This window comes from Zootoca vivipara, chromosome Z1 (assembly GCF_965207765.1).
Source record: "Zootoca vivipara chromosome Z1, rZooViv2.hap1.1, whole genome shotgun sequence".
Taxonomy (NCBI): domain Eukaryota; kingdom Metazoa; phylum Chordata; class Lepidosauria; order Squamata; family Lacertidae; genus Zootoca; species Zootoca vivipara.
In genome coordinates this window covers 47,257,354-47,276,666 of record NC_142583.1, presented here as the reverse complement: position 1 = coordinate 47,276,666, position 19,313 = coordinate 47,257,354, and the positions used below count along the sequence as shown (strand labels likewise).

Sequence of the window (19,313 nt, the reverse complement as noted above, 5' to 3'; positions counted from 1 at the left end):
GGCATGCGGGCAGATATGCTTTCTAGCCAAAATTCTAGATAAAACTCATATTAACACAAGTGGAATTTATTACAGAGAAAAAAGGAATGTCTTCTTCTCATACTGGTACAGGTACTGCTCCTCCCTGTGTGTTTAGACATCTTTTAAAAGTACAGTACCATCTTTTGTGGTGCTAGATCATCACCATGAGATTAAGAACCTAGTAGAATTAAACTCCAGAGAATGGTGCTTTAACAATTCCTCATCCCTTTAGACAATTACTCAAAGGGGAAAAAAGGAATGGCCAAAAATTTAAAGCCACTATCCTAACTTTTTGATGCTAACTTTTCTAACGAAACCAAGCATTTTTACTAGGTATTTTAAGAGCCATGAACTTGGTTCTTAATTTCCTCTAGCTGACATCACTTCCCTAACCAGAAGGAAAACAGGGTCAAACAAAAAAAGATGTGGTCTCAGAAACATTTCCCTAAATATACATTCTTGATGTGTGCATGGAGTCTACACATGTAATTATGGACACTAACATTAGGGAAAATTGCTATGGGGAAAATGACACAGACATTGCAAGCAGTTTGGAAACTAAGGCTTGCAGTCCTACTTACTTAAAGGACCAAACTGGACATTATGAGAAATGCATGACTATATTTCACATATTCATGTTTTTTTAAATATAATTAAAGAGCAGTGTCAAACGAGAGGGAGATCATACACCAATGGCAGCTTCCAATGGCAGTGGGAATACCAGCTTCAGGGGTGGCAATTTTCAACAGAACCTTCAGGGCCGTCTCAAACCGGTCGGGCGCCCTGGCGTCGTGGCACGGAGATCGCTCCGGCGCCCCCGCCCTAGTGGGCGGGCGCAGTGTGCAGCGCCCTCCTGCCGGCCCGGCACCCTGGTGCCCCACACCACCGGGACTACCCCTAGAGCCGGGCCTGAGAACCTTAGTGTGGGATGAAAGGGTTAGCTACCATTACTGCATGCCAGTTTCTGATAGGAGACCTCAAGGTTGGTACCGCTGTGGCGGGAAGGTAAACTGTGTTTCCGTGCACTCTGGTTTCCATCACAGTGTTCCATTGCACCAGAAGCAGTTTAAGTCATGGTGGCTATATGACACAGAAAGCTGTCTGTGGACAAATGCCGGCTCCCTCGACCTGAAAGCACCGCAACCCCATAATCGCCTTTGACGGGACTTAACCATCCAGGGGTCCTAGGTTGGTATTTAAATGTTTAAAAAGCCGTGCGTATTTATGCATCTCATATAGCATTTATTTTGGTCTTTACTTGGGTGTAAGCTCTATACAGCACAATGTTACTTATTTTGCATACATTTGCCTAGGAGTAAGTCCCACAGAACTCAATGCAGTTTCTTGTTAATGGATAACCATAGGGTTATGCTGTTAATATGTATTTGCAGTAACTGCAATAAAATAAATTATTGTTGTGTATTGATTCAAAGGATATTATATCTGTATTACTATTGTCTGTATTTGCATTAGGGTAAAGTAACTGCCTTTTGGTTCCAGAAGGTACAGCTACTATTGGTTCATTTAAGCTGCTTTATTTGGATCCTCTGTCTTATTGGTTTCCTCCAAAAGGCAGCACTGTGATTGCCTGATATTGTTCCCTCCAAAATGTATCCCTTTCTAGCTAGTCCCCCGTCCTTATAAATGTAGCTTTCCTCTCCTCAGAGCTTAGTCTTGTTTGCTTTAATAAAGAAGTGTTACTAGAGAACTGTCTCCAGCATATTATGTCAAGAGAGCTGAAATCACGAACCCCACGTCACAACAATTATAATCCCAGACCAGTTAACCACCAAGTTTAAACTGTCAAAAGAACAGACACTCTAAACAAAACAGAGGAATTGCTATTGTGCAAAAACAATTCTTAAATGATGTGGATAGCTCAGTCGGTAGAGAATGAGGGCTGTGGGTTGACGCTCCACAATGGGCAAAATATTCCAGGGTGCCTAAATGATCCTTTTAGTCCCTTCCAACTCCATGATTCTATGTACACCATACAATCAGTAAACATACTAGGATGTCCTTAGCAAAGCAAGCAACAAAAAGCAAAAAAGCAACAATAATAAAATTGTCTGAGTGAAATTTCACTAATTACTCAATCTTTAATTAATCAAAGATTGAGAAACCTTGTATGCAAATGTTTCTTGGACATACATTTACTCAGAAGTATGTCCCATTCAGTTGGACTTACTCACAGGTAAGTGTGCAGCAGCAGTCAGTGGGAAGTACAGGCAGAGAAGTGTTGCTCACCTGGCTTCCCAACACTGAGCGCTGCTACCAATTATTGAGGAGAGAGATATGAGGAGAACAACATAAGGCAGGTGGGGTTGCAGGTGCATGGAACTGGCTCCGCTACATCTGAGCTGCCCTCAGCTCCCGCACCTTGCCCCTTCCCCGATCTGAAGCTGGCAGTGGCATTTGGCCTTGGAAAGCCAGGTGAGAAATGCCTCCCTACCTGTGCCACCCCACTGACAGCTGCTGTTGGCGTGGGTATGATTGCACCTTTTGGGGTTTATCTTTGGATTAAATGCAAATAGATCAAAAGGAAACCCAACTCACGTCACACTGGAAAGGCTTCTCCCCTGTGTGGGTTCTCATGTGCTCATCTAGGCCTCGTTTCTGACTGAAGGCTTTGTTGCACTCGGAGCACTGGTAAGGCTTTTCCTGTAACACAGTGAGCAAGAGAAGGAATTAAAGTGACTCGGTGAAGAGAGCAGGCTATTAACAGGACAGCATTCCATACTGGATGGCGAGGGCTTCGTATTAGTTTCACGAGACAAAGTTCAGTGCAGACACCGGCAAAATGAGCCTTTATAGCTGGTGGCAAAGCTCTAGAGGAAATGCCCTCTCTCAATATATCATTTGGTTATCAAAGTATGAAATCTATACAATCCAGTGTAACTGTTCCTACAATTATCATTCGTCATCATGATTGAGACAAAATTACAAATGCAAAATCACACCTAAAAACAATTCCATCCAGTTATTTAGCTATTGTAACAACTTCAAAGAAACCTGTTAAGTTCCATATCTCCATCTTCAACTTTCCTCCTTGCCTAAATCTTAAATTATGTCCACTTCATACCATTTCAATAAAACCCAGCAGGTACAGTACAACGCTACACTCACTATGAATTGAGTTCAATGGAGCTTACTCTAGGATAAGTAGGTATATGATTGCAGCCCTTATCTCTCACTCCTTCCATTTTGGGGCTATCTACATTTTTGTAACGAAAATTTACTGAATACCCCCTCAAAATAATTCAGCAGCAATATGAGCTGTCTTCCACTTTAACAATTTCTCTGTCTTTCATAACCATGTTTTTCAGGGAAGTGGGTGTGTCTGTTTTTCCATAACTTTTAATATGAATAACTAAAAAACACAATGTCTCAGAAAACTTGATTTACAACCTATTTTCAAAAGAAACATTTTGATTGAAGCCATTTTAAGTCTGTCAACCATAATACCAATGACCACAAGTGCTAGGGTTTTCCAGAATCACAGAATTAAAGGTAGTTATCTGTGCATACGATATGGAAAGAAATTGTGGGAAGTCTATACACTGAAAGTTTGAGAGGCTGTGGGCGCGTTCTTCAGTTTAACTGACAATGCTGGACAGATATTCCTGTCAAGAACCCCTCCCATCCCCACACATCACCTATATTAATAATATTAATATTTCTACAATACTTCAGTGTTAGTTTTAAACTCACCAAATGCATGATGAAATTACTACTCTGAATAAGAACTCCTCAATGTAGTCTCAACATACTCCTAATGATGGAGCTCTTTTGTGTAAGTTTTTCCTTTCAGTGAAATGTTTATCCACTTTTGTGGCTTTTTAATATTTATTTTACTTTGGGTAACCAGCATTTTTTTATATAAAAAATACATCAGAATAGGTCTATTTCCTAGCAAACAAGATATTTAGAAAAGAATCTTGCGGGTCCTGTCTTCAGGCTTTTGCGTCAATAAGATTTCCCCCCCTCCCTGACTACAGATTGAGTAAATACTCCACAGACAGGCCCCTGTAATTTTTACAGAAGTATATGTCTCAGGCATATGAAAAACAGGCATCACCAACATAGCCTTAATTTGTTTTGTATTGTAGTTAATGCAAACCACATTTGGTGTAAGCCCTCTGAAAATCCATTTTATTATCTGCATGTGCTGCTCAGTAAAAAGCTCAAAATAAAGTGTAGTAAGCAGTTCCATATCTGAGATGCAAAGAAATGCAGATAAGTATACAGAACAATCACAGCCATGGGATTACTGATCATGCCTCACAAATGTTTTGTTTATCGTTTGCCTGCACTGCGATTTGAAGATGCTGTCTCGTCCACTCTGGGTGAATGGCTCACTCCAGCTCTGAAAGTGACTCATAAGAAGAGGACATTTGAAGGAGGAAACCCTTATGAAAAGGGGGGAAAAACTCTGAGAAGAAAACACTCCATTCCAAGAAAACAATTATCTGGGCTGAGGCCAACAGGAGCAAGCATTTTCATTGTCTTTTTTTCTGAGTTTAATGTACTTAAACCTATTTCTGTCAGAGACACTGCTTCAACTGCAGTATCCGGCAACTTCACTGCTAGCAGGGCAAACAGACAGAGCGACACACAAAGAAAAAGGAACCTATCACAGTGCAATGAGATTTTTTCCTAGTGCCACTCAACTCATCCGGCAAGCCAAGAGGACCAAAAATCTACCTGGCTTTAATCCAGATATCTTTCTAATGTAACCTCAGCCCAACCCACAGCTGCAATTTATGAAATAAGGCTGCCCCCTAAGTCTCCCATAACCTAGCATGTCATTTCTTTACCCATTCCTATGTAGGGCTGGTTCACACATCTTTCAGTGAATGTACATTATGTGGTTAGATAGGGATGGAGTATGGCTCAAGGAAGGAGCGAAGAAAGAAAGACTGGTGGCAAGATAATTTCTTCAACCTAAAGTTTTAATATATGGCCAAGAGATGTGTTTTCAATGTGTTGGTTCACATAAAAGAGACAGGTTATAGAGTTTCCTTTATTACATATGCTTTGATTTATGATTGACATATTTTATATTTACTAAGCTACTTAGCGACAGCGACAATGATCCATACCCACAACCCATTTTTATATTCCTGTCATCAATAAACGCAAACACATGGCATTCCTTTACTTTGGCGAGTGGAAGTAGTTGCTTCTATAATCTGATAGATGCTCCATAAACAGTTGGAATTTACAGTCCTAGCAGCCATTCAGTGCCTGTGAAATCCATTTTTTATTATCTTCCAGATGACCTTCTGTTTGTTGACAGTTAAGCCACCCCTCCCTTTCTTTTTCTGTGCTTTGAGATCTTTTCATCTTTCTTTTAATGTCTTTGGTGTCCCCATTGTCCTTGCTAATGGCATTAATTCTCTTCCCAAATTGTTGCTATAGTTTTTATCTTTATGTTTTGTATAGATTTACTAGTGTGGAGAACTTGCCAGGCGACATCTTTTTCCACATTGTTAATGTTCTCTTGGTGCCTGAAGTATCAGTTACTTGAAATAGAAACTTGGAGGGTTGTTATTATTTACAGTCCTTGCTTTTGTTTAGTGGAACATTTTCTTTAGAAGAGGAAAGGTTTGCAGAAATAAAAGTTGCTTCTTTGGGCTTACTCCAAGTTGGCTAAAATGTTCATACAGGCATGCAGTACCACCCTCTCAAGAGATCATACCGGCGACTTCCGGTGAGCTGCGGTCATCGAAGGAAGCGCGGGATAGCCCTCCGGGGAATCCCGAACTTAACGGAGCCTTTAGAGGTCACGCGAAGGCTACGCGGACCTCAAAAACCTCAGGGGGGGTTACCCTGAGTGTCGTGGCACCCAGCAGCGCCCTGCGTGCTCTCCTTCACCCGGTTTTTACTGCGTGGGAGCCGGGAGAAGGATTGAGCTGCGGGCGCGAAGGGGGAGAGACCACTGACTCCGTTAAGTGCAGTCTCTGGCTTCCGATGGTAAGCAGCAAGCTTCCTTAAATTATAATTAATCTGAGGAATAAAGAAAGCTGAAATAAATTCTGGATTGAAGTTAACAATCGGATTGATGAAGCTGTGGGGCGCAAAAAGGGAGTCCGTCCCAACAGCGGGGAAAAATGGCGCAGAGAAGTGATCGTAGGAGCTGAGCGACGGAAAGTGAAACTATTTGCCTGCGGAGTGAGTTTTTCAGAAGTCCTTGATTACATTGTAACAAGGCAATTTCTTTAGGGTGGAAAAGAATTGCTTAGAGCTTTTATATTGTTACCTTGTCCCTTTCCTGGGGGTGGAACTGCAAGTGATCTGGGAACTTTATATTTTCTGCGCTCTAGCCCTGAATGCAGAGGAGCTTTGAGTTGCCTGAGTGCTTTGCCTGTATCGCTGCAGCACCGAAGGGGAGAAAGACGGAGGCTGCCCCTTTTGTTTTCTTTGCTATAATTAAGAACAAAGTAAAAACGTTTCCCACCAACTGAGAGGCTGGAAAGGGGGGGGTCGACTTTGGATTAAGCCAGCAAGTGGCTGAAGAGGGGTTTATTGCTGGGGGACTGCGGATCTGGGATTCTCCCTTATTTGGATTAAGCCTACAAGTGGCTGAAGTATTTGGCTTTTTTTTTCTCTTTCTTTTTTTTTGGGTTTTATTGGAGCGAATTGTGGATTAAGCCTATAAGTGGCTGAAGAGTTGCGAGACTTGGCTTCTTTGTTTCAGGTTCCAAGGGTGCTTTGACTGCTGGAGGGATAAAGAAGGAACTTGCTAGAAGGGTTTGATTTATTGTAACTAGAAACTGCTGGTTCTCTGTCTCTGGGAGTGGAAAAGTACTGGAAAGACTTGAGGTTTCAGAGTAATCCACCCAGTGGCAGACGGAATAACTGTTGATTCTAGGTATTGGAATTTATTACAGCGCCATCTGGGGGTGGTTGGATTATTGCAGGTAAATTGTAGGAATTTATTAATACTGGTCCCCCTAGTGGTGAAGAGGGGAATTTCCCCTCTTTCCTGTTTTTTTGTAGAAGAATGGCTGGTAAAGAAGAAAGGAAGGCAGCAAGCACACCAAAAGATAGAAGAGGTTCGAAGCAAGAAGAAGTCAAAGATTTAGAAGCTCTATGGCAAAAAATTAAAGATGAATTTAAACATAGTGAACAACGAATGGATAAGAAATTGGGAGAGATTGATAAGAAGATTGAAGGAGCGGTGGGAGAATTATCAACCCAAATAAAAGATCTGTCGGTGAGATCCAAAACAATGGAAGAAACAATCAAGAAGACCCAAAAAGAGGTAAAGGAGGTTAAAAAAGAGACTGACAAAGTGAAAGATAGTATGAAGAAAATGGACCGGGCACATGAACAAATGCTTGATAATTTGGCATTAATTGAAATGAAACAAAGGCAATTGAATTTGAAATTAAGGGGTATCCCTGAAGAATCAGGAGAAGATATTAAGTCAAGGATAATTGCCGAATTGGCGAAATGGATGGGAAAGACGGATGAAGAAGTGAGCCAGACAATTGTGAATGTATTCAGAATTAAGGTAAAATCAGCAAAGGCCAAGGCAAGGAAAGCACCTGGTGACTGCGTGGTGGTTCTCAATACAATGGAGATGAAAAATGAGATTTTAAGTTTGAGCTTCACCAACAAGCTAATCATCGGAGGCAAGCCTATAATCGTGTTTAAAGAAATTCCTGGAAGATTTTTGAAAAAACGTGACAATTATAAAGCAATGGTGGCCCTGCTTAGGAAAAATGGAATCCAGCATAGATGGGAATACCCCGAAGGAATAATGTTTTTTTATAAAGAGAAAAGACATGTGCTGACAAGTATGCATGACATTGGGAAATTCTTGAGAAAGTACGAAAAATTCTTGGGAGAGCTGAGCCCAGACCTGGTTATCCTAGCTGAAGCGACCGCAGAAGAGGAAGAAGAACCAAAACCACAAAGAAGGAGAAGAAAGAAAAAAGAAGGAGAGGAAGAGAAATCAGAAGAAGAAGAACAGGAAAAAGAGGAAGAGGATAAAGAGTCAGAGAGTGAAGAAGAGGAAGAAGATAAAGATTTAAGTAAAGAACCCGACCAAGACTAGATAAAATCTTATCTTCCTGATATTAGGAAGTAAAATGGCATCATTGAAGATACATACTTGGAATGTACATGGATTGAATAATAAAGCGAAAAGAAATAAAATTGATCATATTTTGAAGAAGAAAAATTTGGATATAATCTGTCTTCAGGAAACACATGTGGCGAAAAAACATAATTATATTCTTAGAAATAAAAGGTTGGGTAAAGAATTTATTAATTCAGTAGAAAATAAAAAGAGAGGAGTGGTTTTGTATATAAAAGACAAATTGGAACCAAATTTGATGTTTAAAGATGAAGAAGGAAGAGTGATAGCGGTCCAAATATCGACCCATGGAGAAAAAATGTTGGTGGTGGGAATTTATGCACCGAATGAGAACAAAGCGGAATTTTACAAGAATTTGGAAGAAAGGTTAGTAGAGTATATGGACCAAAAGATAGTGCTTATGGGTGATTTCAACGGAGTGACAGTACCAGAATTGGACAGGACAAAGAAAAGGAAGAATGAAGGCAAGTTACCAAAATCCTTCTTTGAATTGGTAGAAAACCTGGGCCTAGTGGATATTTGGAGGTTAAAGCATCCTACGCTTAAACAGTTTACATTCTTCTCAGAACCAAATCAAAGTTCTGGAAGAATAGATCATATATGGATCTCCAAAGAACTAGTACCCAGGGTGAGTAAAATAGAGATAATACCACGAACACTATCAGATCACAATTCAATATTCATGGAAATGAAAAGCAAAGATCAGAATTCCTTTAGGTGGAGAATGAATGAGGAGCTTTTCGAAGATAAAGAGGTGGTAGTAAAAGCTAAGAATATCCTGAAAGATTATTTTCATTGGAATTTACATAAAGACACTGGGCTTGATATGGTATGGGATGCAAGTAAAGCAGTAATGAGAGGCTTTCTAATACAGCAAAATAGTTTCCTGAAACGAAAGAAAGAAAAGAAGAAGGAGGAAATCCTGAAGTGTCTCATGGAAAATGAGAAAAACCTGATAGATAAACCAGAGAATCAACAAATCAAATATAACATAAAGATGCTACAGACACAATTCTCCATGTTGATCAGTCAGGAGATAGAATGGAAAATAAAGCAGATGAGACAAAAAAATTTTGAATTAGCGAACAAAACAGGAAAATTATTGGCATGGCAATTAAGGAAACGTCAAAATCAAAATACGATAGTGAAGATAAATATGGAAGGAAAAGTGACTGAGGAGCCAAAGGAAATAAAGAAAGCCTTTCAAAAGTTTTATAAAGAGTTGTATTGTAAAAAGAAAGAAGAGGAGAAGAAGATCAGTGATTATTTAAGCAAACATGGATTGAAACAAATCCCAGAAGAGGAAAGAAAGAAACTCAATAATAGGATAACAAGGCAAGAAGTACACCAGGCAATAATGAGAATGAAAGTAGGAAAAGCCCCAGGACCAGATGGATTATCAGCAAAATATTATAAAGTTTTAAATGAACAGCTGATACCGATTTTAGAAGAAGTGATGAATGATATTCTTGCAGGAGGAAAGATCCCAAATACATGGAAGGAAGCGTATATTACATTGATTCCAAAACCAGGAGCGGATGGCTTAGAAGTCAGAAATTATAGACCAATTTCTTTATTGAACAACGATTATAAGCTGTTTGCAGATATTATGTCCAAGAGATTGAAAGAAGTTTTGAATGAAATGATATATAAGGACCAAGCTGGTTTTCTTCCTGGTAGACAGTTAAAGGACAACGTCAGACATATAATAGATGTAATAGAATATCTGGAAACCAAGATAGATAAGCCAGCAGTATTAATGTTTGTGGATGCGGAGAAAGCATTTGACAATATATCTTGGCAGTTTATGAAGAAAAATCTGGAATCAATGGTTGGCAAAGATTCTTTTTTGAATGGGATTGAGGCAATATATTCAGAACAAAAAGCAAGATTGATAATTAATAACACATTAACGGAATATTTTGACATTACAAAAGGAACTAGACAGGGGTGTCCCTTATCCCCTTTATTATTCATCATGGTCCTGGAAGTACTATTGAATAGATTAAGAGATCTTTCAACTATTAGAGGAATTAAAGTAGGTGCAAAGCAATTTAAAGTGAAAGCCTTCGCGGATGATTTGGTCTTAACTCTAGAAAATCCTAAGGAAAGTGTTGCAGCGGCTATAGAAGAAATTGAGAAATTTGGACAATTAGCAGGATTTAAATTAAATAGACAGAAAACAAAGGTGATGGCAATGAATATGACGAAAGAGGAAAAGCAAGAGTTACACCTAAAATATGGGTTTGATGTGGCAAAAAAAGTAAAATACCTTGGAATATGGATGACAGCAAAGAACATTAACTTATATAGTGATAATTATGAACCAGTATGGAGAGAAATAAAGAAAGACCTGGAAAGGTGGACTAATATGAACATGTCATTCTTAGGAAGAATAGCAGCAATTAAGATGAATATCCTACCTAAAATGTTATTCTTATTTCAAACTATACCTGTGGTGAAGGGTACAAGACAATTTCAAGAATGGCAAAAGATTTTGTCAAGATTTCTCTGGCAGGGGAAAAAACCTAGAATAAAACATAAAATCTTGGTAGACAGAAAAGAAAGAGGTGGTTTCTCCCTGCCAGACTTAAGACTTTATTATGAAGCGTCTTGTATATGTTGGATTAAAGAGTGGATAACGTTGAAGAATACTGACCTGCTAGATTTGGAAGGTTTTAACAATAGATTTGGGTGGCATGCATATTTATGTTATGACAAAAAGAAGTCTCATACTGGGTTTACCAATCATGTGATAAGAAGATCTCTGTACGAGGTGTGGGAAAGAAATAAAATGCTGTTAGAGACCAAAAAACCATGGTGGGTTTCACCAGCAGAGGTATTAACAGTGAAGAAAGTAAATATGGAGGGGAGGTGGGCCACTTATGAGGAAATTTTGATAAGAACTGATAAAGGATGGAGACTTAAACCCTATGAAGAAATTAAAGGAGTTTTAACAGGATGGATACAATACCATCAAATAAATGATGTTCTTAGGGAAGACAGGAAAATAGGTTTTGAGGACAAAAGGTCCAAATTCCAAATAGAAGTGCTAGAAGGCAAAACAAAGCTTCTGTCAAAAATGTACAATTTGTTATTAGAATGGTATACGAAGGATGAGTTGACAAAAGAAGCGATGATCAAGTGGGCAAAAGATTTTGGGCACAATATTGATTATGACGCGTGGTTGAAATTATGGACTCAAACGTTGAGATTTACAGCATGTACTGCTTTGAAAGAAAATGTGTATAAGATGATGTATAGATGGTATTTAACACCAGTTAAACTAGCCAAAATGTATAGAATGAGTGACAAAACTTGCTGGAAATGTAAAGAGAGAGATGGTGAATTTTATCATATGTGGTGGACATGCGATAAGGTAAAAAGATTTTGGGAGATGTTATATAATGAGTTGAAAAAGATGTTTAGATATACTTTCCCAAAAAAACCTGAAGCATTTTTACTAGGAATAATGGGAGGAGAGATTAGAAAAGAAGATCAAGTATTGTTTATGTATGCGACAACCGCGGCTAGGACTTTGTTAGCCCAAAAATGGAAATTACAAGAAATTCCAACGATTGAGGAGTGGCAGATTAAAATGATGGACTATGCTGAACTCGCAAGGATGACTTGCAAGATCCGCGACCAGGGGGAGACAAGGTTTCAAAAAGACTGGAGTAAATATGTGGATTATATGGAGAAAAACTGTAGATCTTTAAAAACACTTGCAGGATTGAAATAAATCCTATGAATTGACCAAACAGTCAAAAAGGAACTGCAAAAATGTAGTAAACAAGAAACTCGCATGAAGGGAGGGGGGGAAGTCGTAGCTCGGCAGAGCAAAATGTTAGATGAAAATTTATAATGTTGTGTATAAAAGAATGTTTTTTTTTATTATTTTAATCGGATAAATTGGAAATTGAATAAAAATTATTTAAAAAAAAAAAAAAATCAAGAGATCATACCAGCACCTCAGAATGCATAAGCTTGTTCGTAAGTATCCCCACATGAAAATCTTCCTGCATGCGGAAAACTAAGGCAAAGTTTCCACAAATGAAGTGGTAAACCTCTATCTGTTCTGTACCAGTTCAGAATGCAGATTGCAGATGGCTGTCATGATTGAATATTATAAGATTATATTTTAAACTTTAACAGCACAATCGTAGGCATATCTACTCAGAAACAGGTCTCACAGAATTCAATGGGCCTTACTTGCACCCTAAGCATTTTTAATTTCTGTTTGCATGTTAATAATTTATTAGCTATATGAAGAAAAAAATAAGTTAAAATGTATTAATAAGCCTATGATTACAAATGAAGAAAAGTTTATTTTCAGACTAGCTCCCTTTGAAAATAAAAATGAGGATTTCAGGAGCACTACTTTGCTTCTTTTCTTTAAATGCCGAGAATTTTAATCTGGAAAGCATGTGTCTAAGTATTAAAATAAAAGGCAGATTTAAAACTTTTCCTTGGAGCAATAAAACGGATGTTCAATTAGTAATAATCCATAATCTTGTTTAAATTTCCAGGTTTAGAAGGGGGGGGTGAACACCCCAGTTCTATAGACTTCATGTGCTTTTGCTTAAAGTTTTAAAGGATATCATTAAACATTAAAGATAACAACCATAACTAAAGAGCAATCAGTCAAAACATCAGATGCTGTCAGATTGTGTAGTCATTGGAGATGGAAATTATTGCAACATTGTCAGGAAACCTAGAACTTAGATCACTGGCAGAGCACGTGCATTGTATCTAGAAGGCTCTAAACTCAGACTCTAAGCTCAGATGGGGTCACGAAGAGTCGGACATGACTAGACGACTAAACAACAACAACAAAGCTCAGACTCCCAAATCTCAGTTTAAAAGATCACGGCTATGAAGGCTTAGTGCTCTGCCTGTGCTAGATAGACCAATAGTCTGACTCGGGGCCAAACTAGACATGATGCTAGGTGTGTCATTAGAAAGACTATCCGTTTTAAAAAGAATTAAAAGCAGCTGGGAATTTTTCTGCTATGATGCTGATGAATCCCCCACAATGCTGCTTATTAGCTGGGGAGATGCGTGAGAGAGAGAGACTAGTCGGATCTATACGATACGTTTAAAGCACTCTTAAACCACTTCAACAGTCATGGCAGTAAAAAGTATACCATAGTAACCAAGTAAACTTGGGGGGGGGGAAGAGATGTAATTTGTTAAGGATGCTCAGAGTTATCAGCAGATCCCTCACAGAGCTACAATTCCCATCCACCTTAATAAACTACAGCTCCCAGGATACTTCATGGGAAGCCATTACTTTTAAAGGGGTGTGAGTGTGTTTTACACATTTGGTGTGAATACGACCACCAACTAAAACCAAGGAGCAGTGTGGTATGCTGATATAGTGAACATTTCAAAATAATTTACAATTCTTTAGTGTGTCCATGTATGAAAAGCAACCATGGAAAACATAAGATCCATGTGCATATATCTCTTGGGCTTTAAAACGAAAGAAAAAAGATGCACAGAATCCTGTCCTTCATAGCTCTCATGATACAACGAACTATGGCTTACTGGGACTGCATAGATATGGTAGCCCCGGAGAGAAGCTTGCCCTCCCTTTGCTCTTCTCCAGTCATTTAAGTACAGTGTATCACAGCAACTAAAGCAAGGTTTGGCTTAGCATCTTATACAAAGCCAGGATCAACTATTTTATGATAAACATGTCAAACAGTCATCTATTCACTCAGACACTCAACGAGCAGGCTCTAGGTTGTGTTCTTGCTTGGTGTGAAGTGGAGGTGGTTTATTTGCATCACTGAAAACTCTTTGCAAGCTCCTCTTTTTTTTTGCAATGAAAGATCCATAAGGTGGCAAGAAATTACATAAAATCTCAGCGGATTATAAACAAGAAAGAAGAGTTTGGATTTGGTATCCCGCTTTATCACTACCCAAAGGAGTCTCAAAGCAGCTAACATTCTCCTTTCCCTTCCTCCCCCACAACAAACACTCTGTGAGGTGAGTGAGGCTGAGAGACTTCAAAGAAGTGTAACTAGCCCAAGGTCACCCAGCAGCTGCATGTGGAGGAGCAGAGATGCAAACCCGGTCCCCCAGATTAAGAGTCTACCGCTCTTAACCACTACACCACACTGGCTCCCTGAAGACTTTCAGATTTTAGAAACAGAGTGTGTAAACAACATGACGGGACTAAACTTGAAGGGTTCAAACAGACTTTTTGTCTCTGCTTTCTGTATTTGCAAATCACACATAACATGGCTACAAGGATTTCCAATAGTGTTGTTTGTCACAGGCAATGAGGTACGTGACATTTCATCTTCTTATCTGACCATCAGTCATGATGTCTCAAACTTATTTAAACCATCATGCCACACATGGCTTGAGTTAAATGACTGTGGAAATGCTCTGTTTTCTGTTTTAGAAACAAGGGTATTTGGATTAAATACGAAGGTTTGTTATGCAACAAAAAGTTTGCCACACCACCCTTTACCATGAAATATGTAATCATACAACGCAGATAGAAAAACGGCTTTGCAATTCCACAGAATCTGATAAGGATCCTGACATTCAAGTTGAAAAGTTTTATGAATATGTATCTTGCTGCAATGTTTCCTTTTGAAATTTGCCTTTTTTTTACTGGGGAAAAGATTTCCTACTACACGATATATTTTTATTTCCATGATCCACTTTAGGTTGTCAAACAAACAACTATCACAAGGTAATAGAGCCATACTTACTCTTGTGTGGGTACGAATGTGCATTTTTAACCCATCATTCTTGCTGAAAGCTTTGTCACAGTAAGGACACTGGTACGGACGCTCACCTGAAAATAAGGTAAACATCAGATTTTTAAAAGAATTATTACAATTACTTATATCACCCTTTCTTGCCACTGAGTTCAAAACAGCACAAACAGGATTTTCAGATGATATTCCTCAAGGCAGGGTTTACCAATGTTCTCCTATCCAGGCAATGACCAGATCCAGACATGCTTCGCATCAGAAACGGTGCTGCACTGTGTCCCTTCAAACCATGACCTGGGTCTAAAAAAAATGTGGCCCAGGAAAAAGAACGTACTGTCTTAGAAGATCAAAGAAGCACAGCATGTATGTCTGTCAAAGGCATATTTCTGTGGTCAAATGTTAATGTTCACTTCATACAAATGAGGGCCTCGTTCCCAGTAGGCTACTGATTGCATGGGAAAGATCCACACAATTGGCACAGTCCACATGGTTATAATAGACACACACACAGAGAGAGCCCTGCAATGAGCAACTGTGCCACACTGAAACTATTCCCATGACACTGTCTCTGTGTGTGAAGGAGGCCAGAAAGGCTGGGGCATCTATGCTTTAATGTGACTGCGCACTTAAGAACAAAAGAACACTAAGTTCTGCATCAAGCAGGGCAACTTCAAAGTACAGCTGCATGATGTTGTCTTAACAAGATATGAATATGACAATCCACCCCCCCCCCATACTCCTGGTGACAACAGTGCTGACTGGGGGGGGGGACTTCTATAACGGTCACTTCATGGCCATTTTTTATGGATAGTCATTAATTGTATTCAAAAGTACAGTATGTTTTCCTGACCTCACAGCTGTTCATCATTAGAGCCATCTGGGTGTCACCATCCAATTTAATTACCTCAACCCATTCTATTCATGTATCTTATTTAACTAAAAGCAGATCAGCTGGATTGCTCCTGCTGTGACTCCTGCTTCCTAACTTCTAGTTAGATGCCTTCAGTGGGTCATAGCCTACTGTATTCCCCCTCCTCGCAAAAATCAGGGCTATCATGCAAAACAAACAACGAAATGCAAAACATACAATATACCATTTCACTTTCATGCATGGCTGATAATATTACAGAACTTTCATCCCACATTTTCAAAAGCAAAAGGAAGTTGTATAATGCTGTGATACGACTGTTCTTTAAAAAGTTCATCAAAGGGAGTTTACCCTGATTACACCACAATTCATCCCCTAGATTTTCAGTGCCACACATTTAACTGATTTTGGCAGCCACTGGGTTTCAGAAATAAAACTGCCTTGGCTGCCCTGCTGTATAATCCATGTTTGGCATATGACAGAGCAATGTTGAATCCTCTCTATTCACTGGAATGTTTGGATGGATGTCAGTCCCTCTGACCATGGTATTCTTGTCTAGAATGACCATGCTCCATTAGTTCCCCTCATACTTTGGCAGCGTTACTAAACTGTTAGTCTGATTTCCAGAATCCTTGAACCAGGCCTCAGCCATCTTATGATGTGGAGCCACATCATGAAAACTTTACATCCACACCATACATTTGAAGCAGTGTGATACCACTTTATGGGTCTTAGTAGATTAGCTATGTGGACCCAGGTGGCACTTTGGGTTAAACCACAGAGCCTAGGGCTTGCTGATCAGAAGGTCGGCGGTTCGAATCCCTGTGACGGGGTGAGCTCCCGTTGCTTGGTCCCAGCTCCTGCCAACCTAGCAGTTCGAAAGCACATCAAAGTGCAAGTAGATAAATAGGAACCGCTACAGCGGGAAGGTAAACGGCGTTTCCGTGTGCTGCTCTGGTTTGCCAGAAGCGGCTTTGTCATGCTGGCCACATGACCTGGAAGCTGTACTCCGGCTCCCTCGGCCAATAATGCGAGATGAGCGCGCAACCCCAGAGTCGGTCACGACTGGACCTAATGGTCAGGGGTCCCCTTTACCTAACAACTGGGAAGCCATGACTGTTTCAAGTGGTATGATACTTATTTAAATGGTGTGAATGTAGCAAAATAATAATAATTATGATATGGTTGCCTACTATAAATGAAGCGGATAATCCGGAGTGTTGCGCGCAACCCCAGAGTCGGTCACGACTGGACCTAATGGTCAGGGGTCCCTTTACCTTTACTTTAGATTAGCTATGTATGCTTTAACACTGCTGGGAATAAAGTCACCCGAAGAACCAAGGGTATGGGAAGAGTAGTGTACTTGTAAAATACGATTGCCTCTCTCTTTTCCCACTATCCCATCACCCTGCCTTAGCTCATTAACTCTGAATAAAAGGATTTGAGCAAATATTTTTTAACAAAGCCCGAAAGCTGTCCCAAGCGCTCCAATTTTCCCATTTCACATCTGTTTGAAACGTGACACTATCTCTTGTGACCCTTGATGTCACTAATCCATGCTGTCATCCTTTGGACACTGCAGGAGCTGTTGGGACTCAAACATTTAATTAATCCAGTTGACATTTTAATGTTCTGAGGCTTTTTGCATTTCAAGGGGAAAGTTTGGAAAGATTCATAAGCAGATGACTGCTGACAGGGCAGTGCTGAGATTCCCGCCCCCCCCTTTCATTCTTTGTTTACAGAGAAGAGCTTTGCTTTAATGGGGTGGCTTTAGGGCTGATAAGAACGCTGTTCTCAATGTCCTTTGTAACCTTAGCATTTGTAGCTCTTGAAGAATATGGCTTGGATCTCGACTCACATGAGGAGGAACCATCTCAACCAACAACCCACTCCACTGCAGTCCCCTTACACAATATCCTACATAATTACAAAGGGTCTCCCAACCCCAAAATTCTGAGGGGCTGCAGGGGAAAGATGAAGGTGAGAATTCCCCATTCAATGAATGCGAAAGTTAGGATTCAAGAAACTGTCAGTAGATGCTGGTAGAGGGCGACACTGGCATCCGATAACAAAATGTTATTCCTGCTTTGACCTGCATTGGATCATCCATCATATAGATGTGTCCTCATTCTTTTGTTGCTTAGCTCAGGATCCCATACAACAGACAGTTTTAGCTCTTACAGCTAAATCATAGACCTCAGGATTAATTAGTGGATTAGTGAAATGCTGCTAAGACTGATGGAAGTGGTGTTTGTGTGTATATATCAACTGCAAGTCTCTGTGTGTGTTTTTCTGGACACTGCTACATGTTGCTCAGCTTGGTCACAATTTGAATTCCTGCCACAGCTGCGGTGAAATGAAATTCATCCTCCCAAGCAGCAATTAGCATTAGTGTCCCATTTTACACCAATGATATATTTTATTTTATTTTACTGCATCAGGAAACAAATTTTACAGAGACAGAAGCTGGGGAGAGAAGACTTAAACCCTCCACCCCAGCTCCCTGGTGAGCAGTATTTAAGTTTTAAAAACAGGCAAACAATGTGATTGCTCAGTTATCCAATTTATGAAGTACACAGAGATGCTTCAGAATAAGAATCTGTTGTGGTAGCACAGGATACAACAACTGCAGCCATAGGAATGCACAATGCTGACAATGAGAGCTGGAGATTTTTTTTTAAAAAAATGTTGGTTCCAGTTATTTTCAGTTTTCATAAGCAAAAGTTAACATTATTTCACAGTTGTTGAATATTTCTGCAGCTTACTTTGTTATGGTTTGACAAAGGAGCTTTACAAAGAGCTTAAAATATTCCCTCATTTTTCAATCTCTATGTATAAGTAAGTACCATTAATTTCAGTGCTTTCAAAGCACTTTGAAATTACATTCTTAGGCCCATTTAAAATATGACTTTCAAGGTGCATAAACAATTCATTTATTTTTTAAAAAAACCAGATTTTTAACATTCCATTCCATTCCAACAATTGTCTGTTGTTGGATTTTTTAAAAACTGGGTTTTTAATTAAATCTCAGTACTAACATATTAAAATTTACACTTACATTGGTTTATAAAAATGTATCATGAGCACCCATCAGATTATCTTAAAATCCATTTAACCATTAAAAAAAAAATTTCATCATGGGAATAAATATCTAACAGGGCAATCCTATCAGACCCACATCACACTGACCAATGGCCAGGGCTGATTCAAGCTGTAATTCAACAAAACCAGGAGGGCACCATGTTGGCTAATCCATACATACAGGATCAATCAATTGATGTGTTTTTATTTTTCACAAACCAAAATATGTTGTGAAATAAGTAATAAGCCAAAATTAACAGAAGTAGGCTTTGCATTGCCCACAAGCTGCATCTAGTCAGCCACGGCTTTTCCACTTCTGTATATTTCTCAAAGCATTATATGTGAATGAGCCCTTCGTGATCCTGCATGTGCCTGTTTATATATTGGGAGTGGGAAGGAATTATGCAACACCTGAACAGACTGTGAAAATTCAAACCTTGTGGTATAATCCGAAATGGAGATTGTGTCTGTAACTCAGTTTTATGCAGTTACATAAGAA

The 19,313-nt window shown here is 39.4% G+C and overlaps 1 protein-coding gene across 5 annotated transcripts in view; it reads right to left on the bottom strand.

The window, feature by feature from the left end:
• PRDM5 (PR/SET domain 5) overlaps positions 1 to 19,313 on the bottom strand; it is a 93,752-nt gene that overhangs the window by 10,297 nt on the left and 64,142 nt on the right. For 4 of the 5 annotated variants that reach the window (XM_088660374.1, XM_088660375.1, XM_060278570.2 and 1 more), the window contains 2 exons: positions 14,860 to 14,945; positions 2,578 to 2,682 (listed from right to left, as the gene is read on the bottom strand). In XM_088660374.1, the coding sequence (XP_088516500.1) occupies positions 2,578 to 2,682; positions 14,860 to 14,945 (191 nt within the window). Of the gene's footprint in view, positions 1 to 2,577; positions 2,683 to 14,859; positions 14,946 to 19,313 lie in introns of those variants that run through there. The other variant, XR_015947773.1, reaches the window with a different exon arrangement.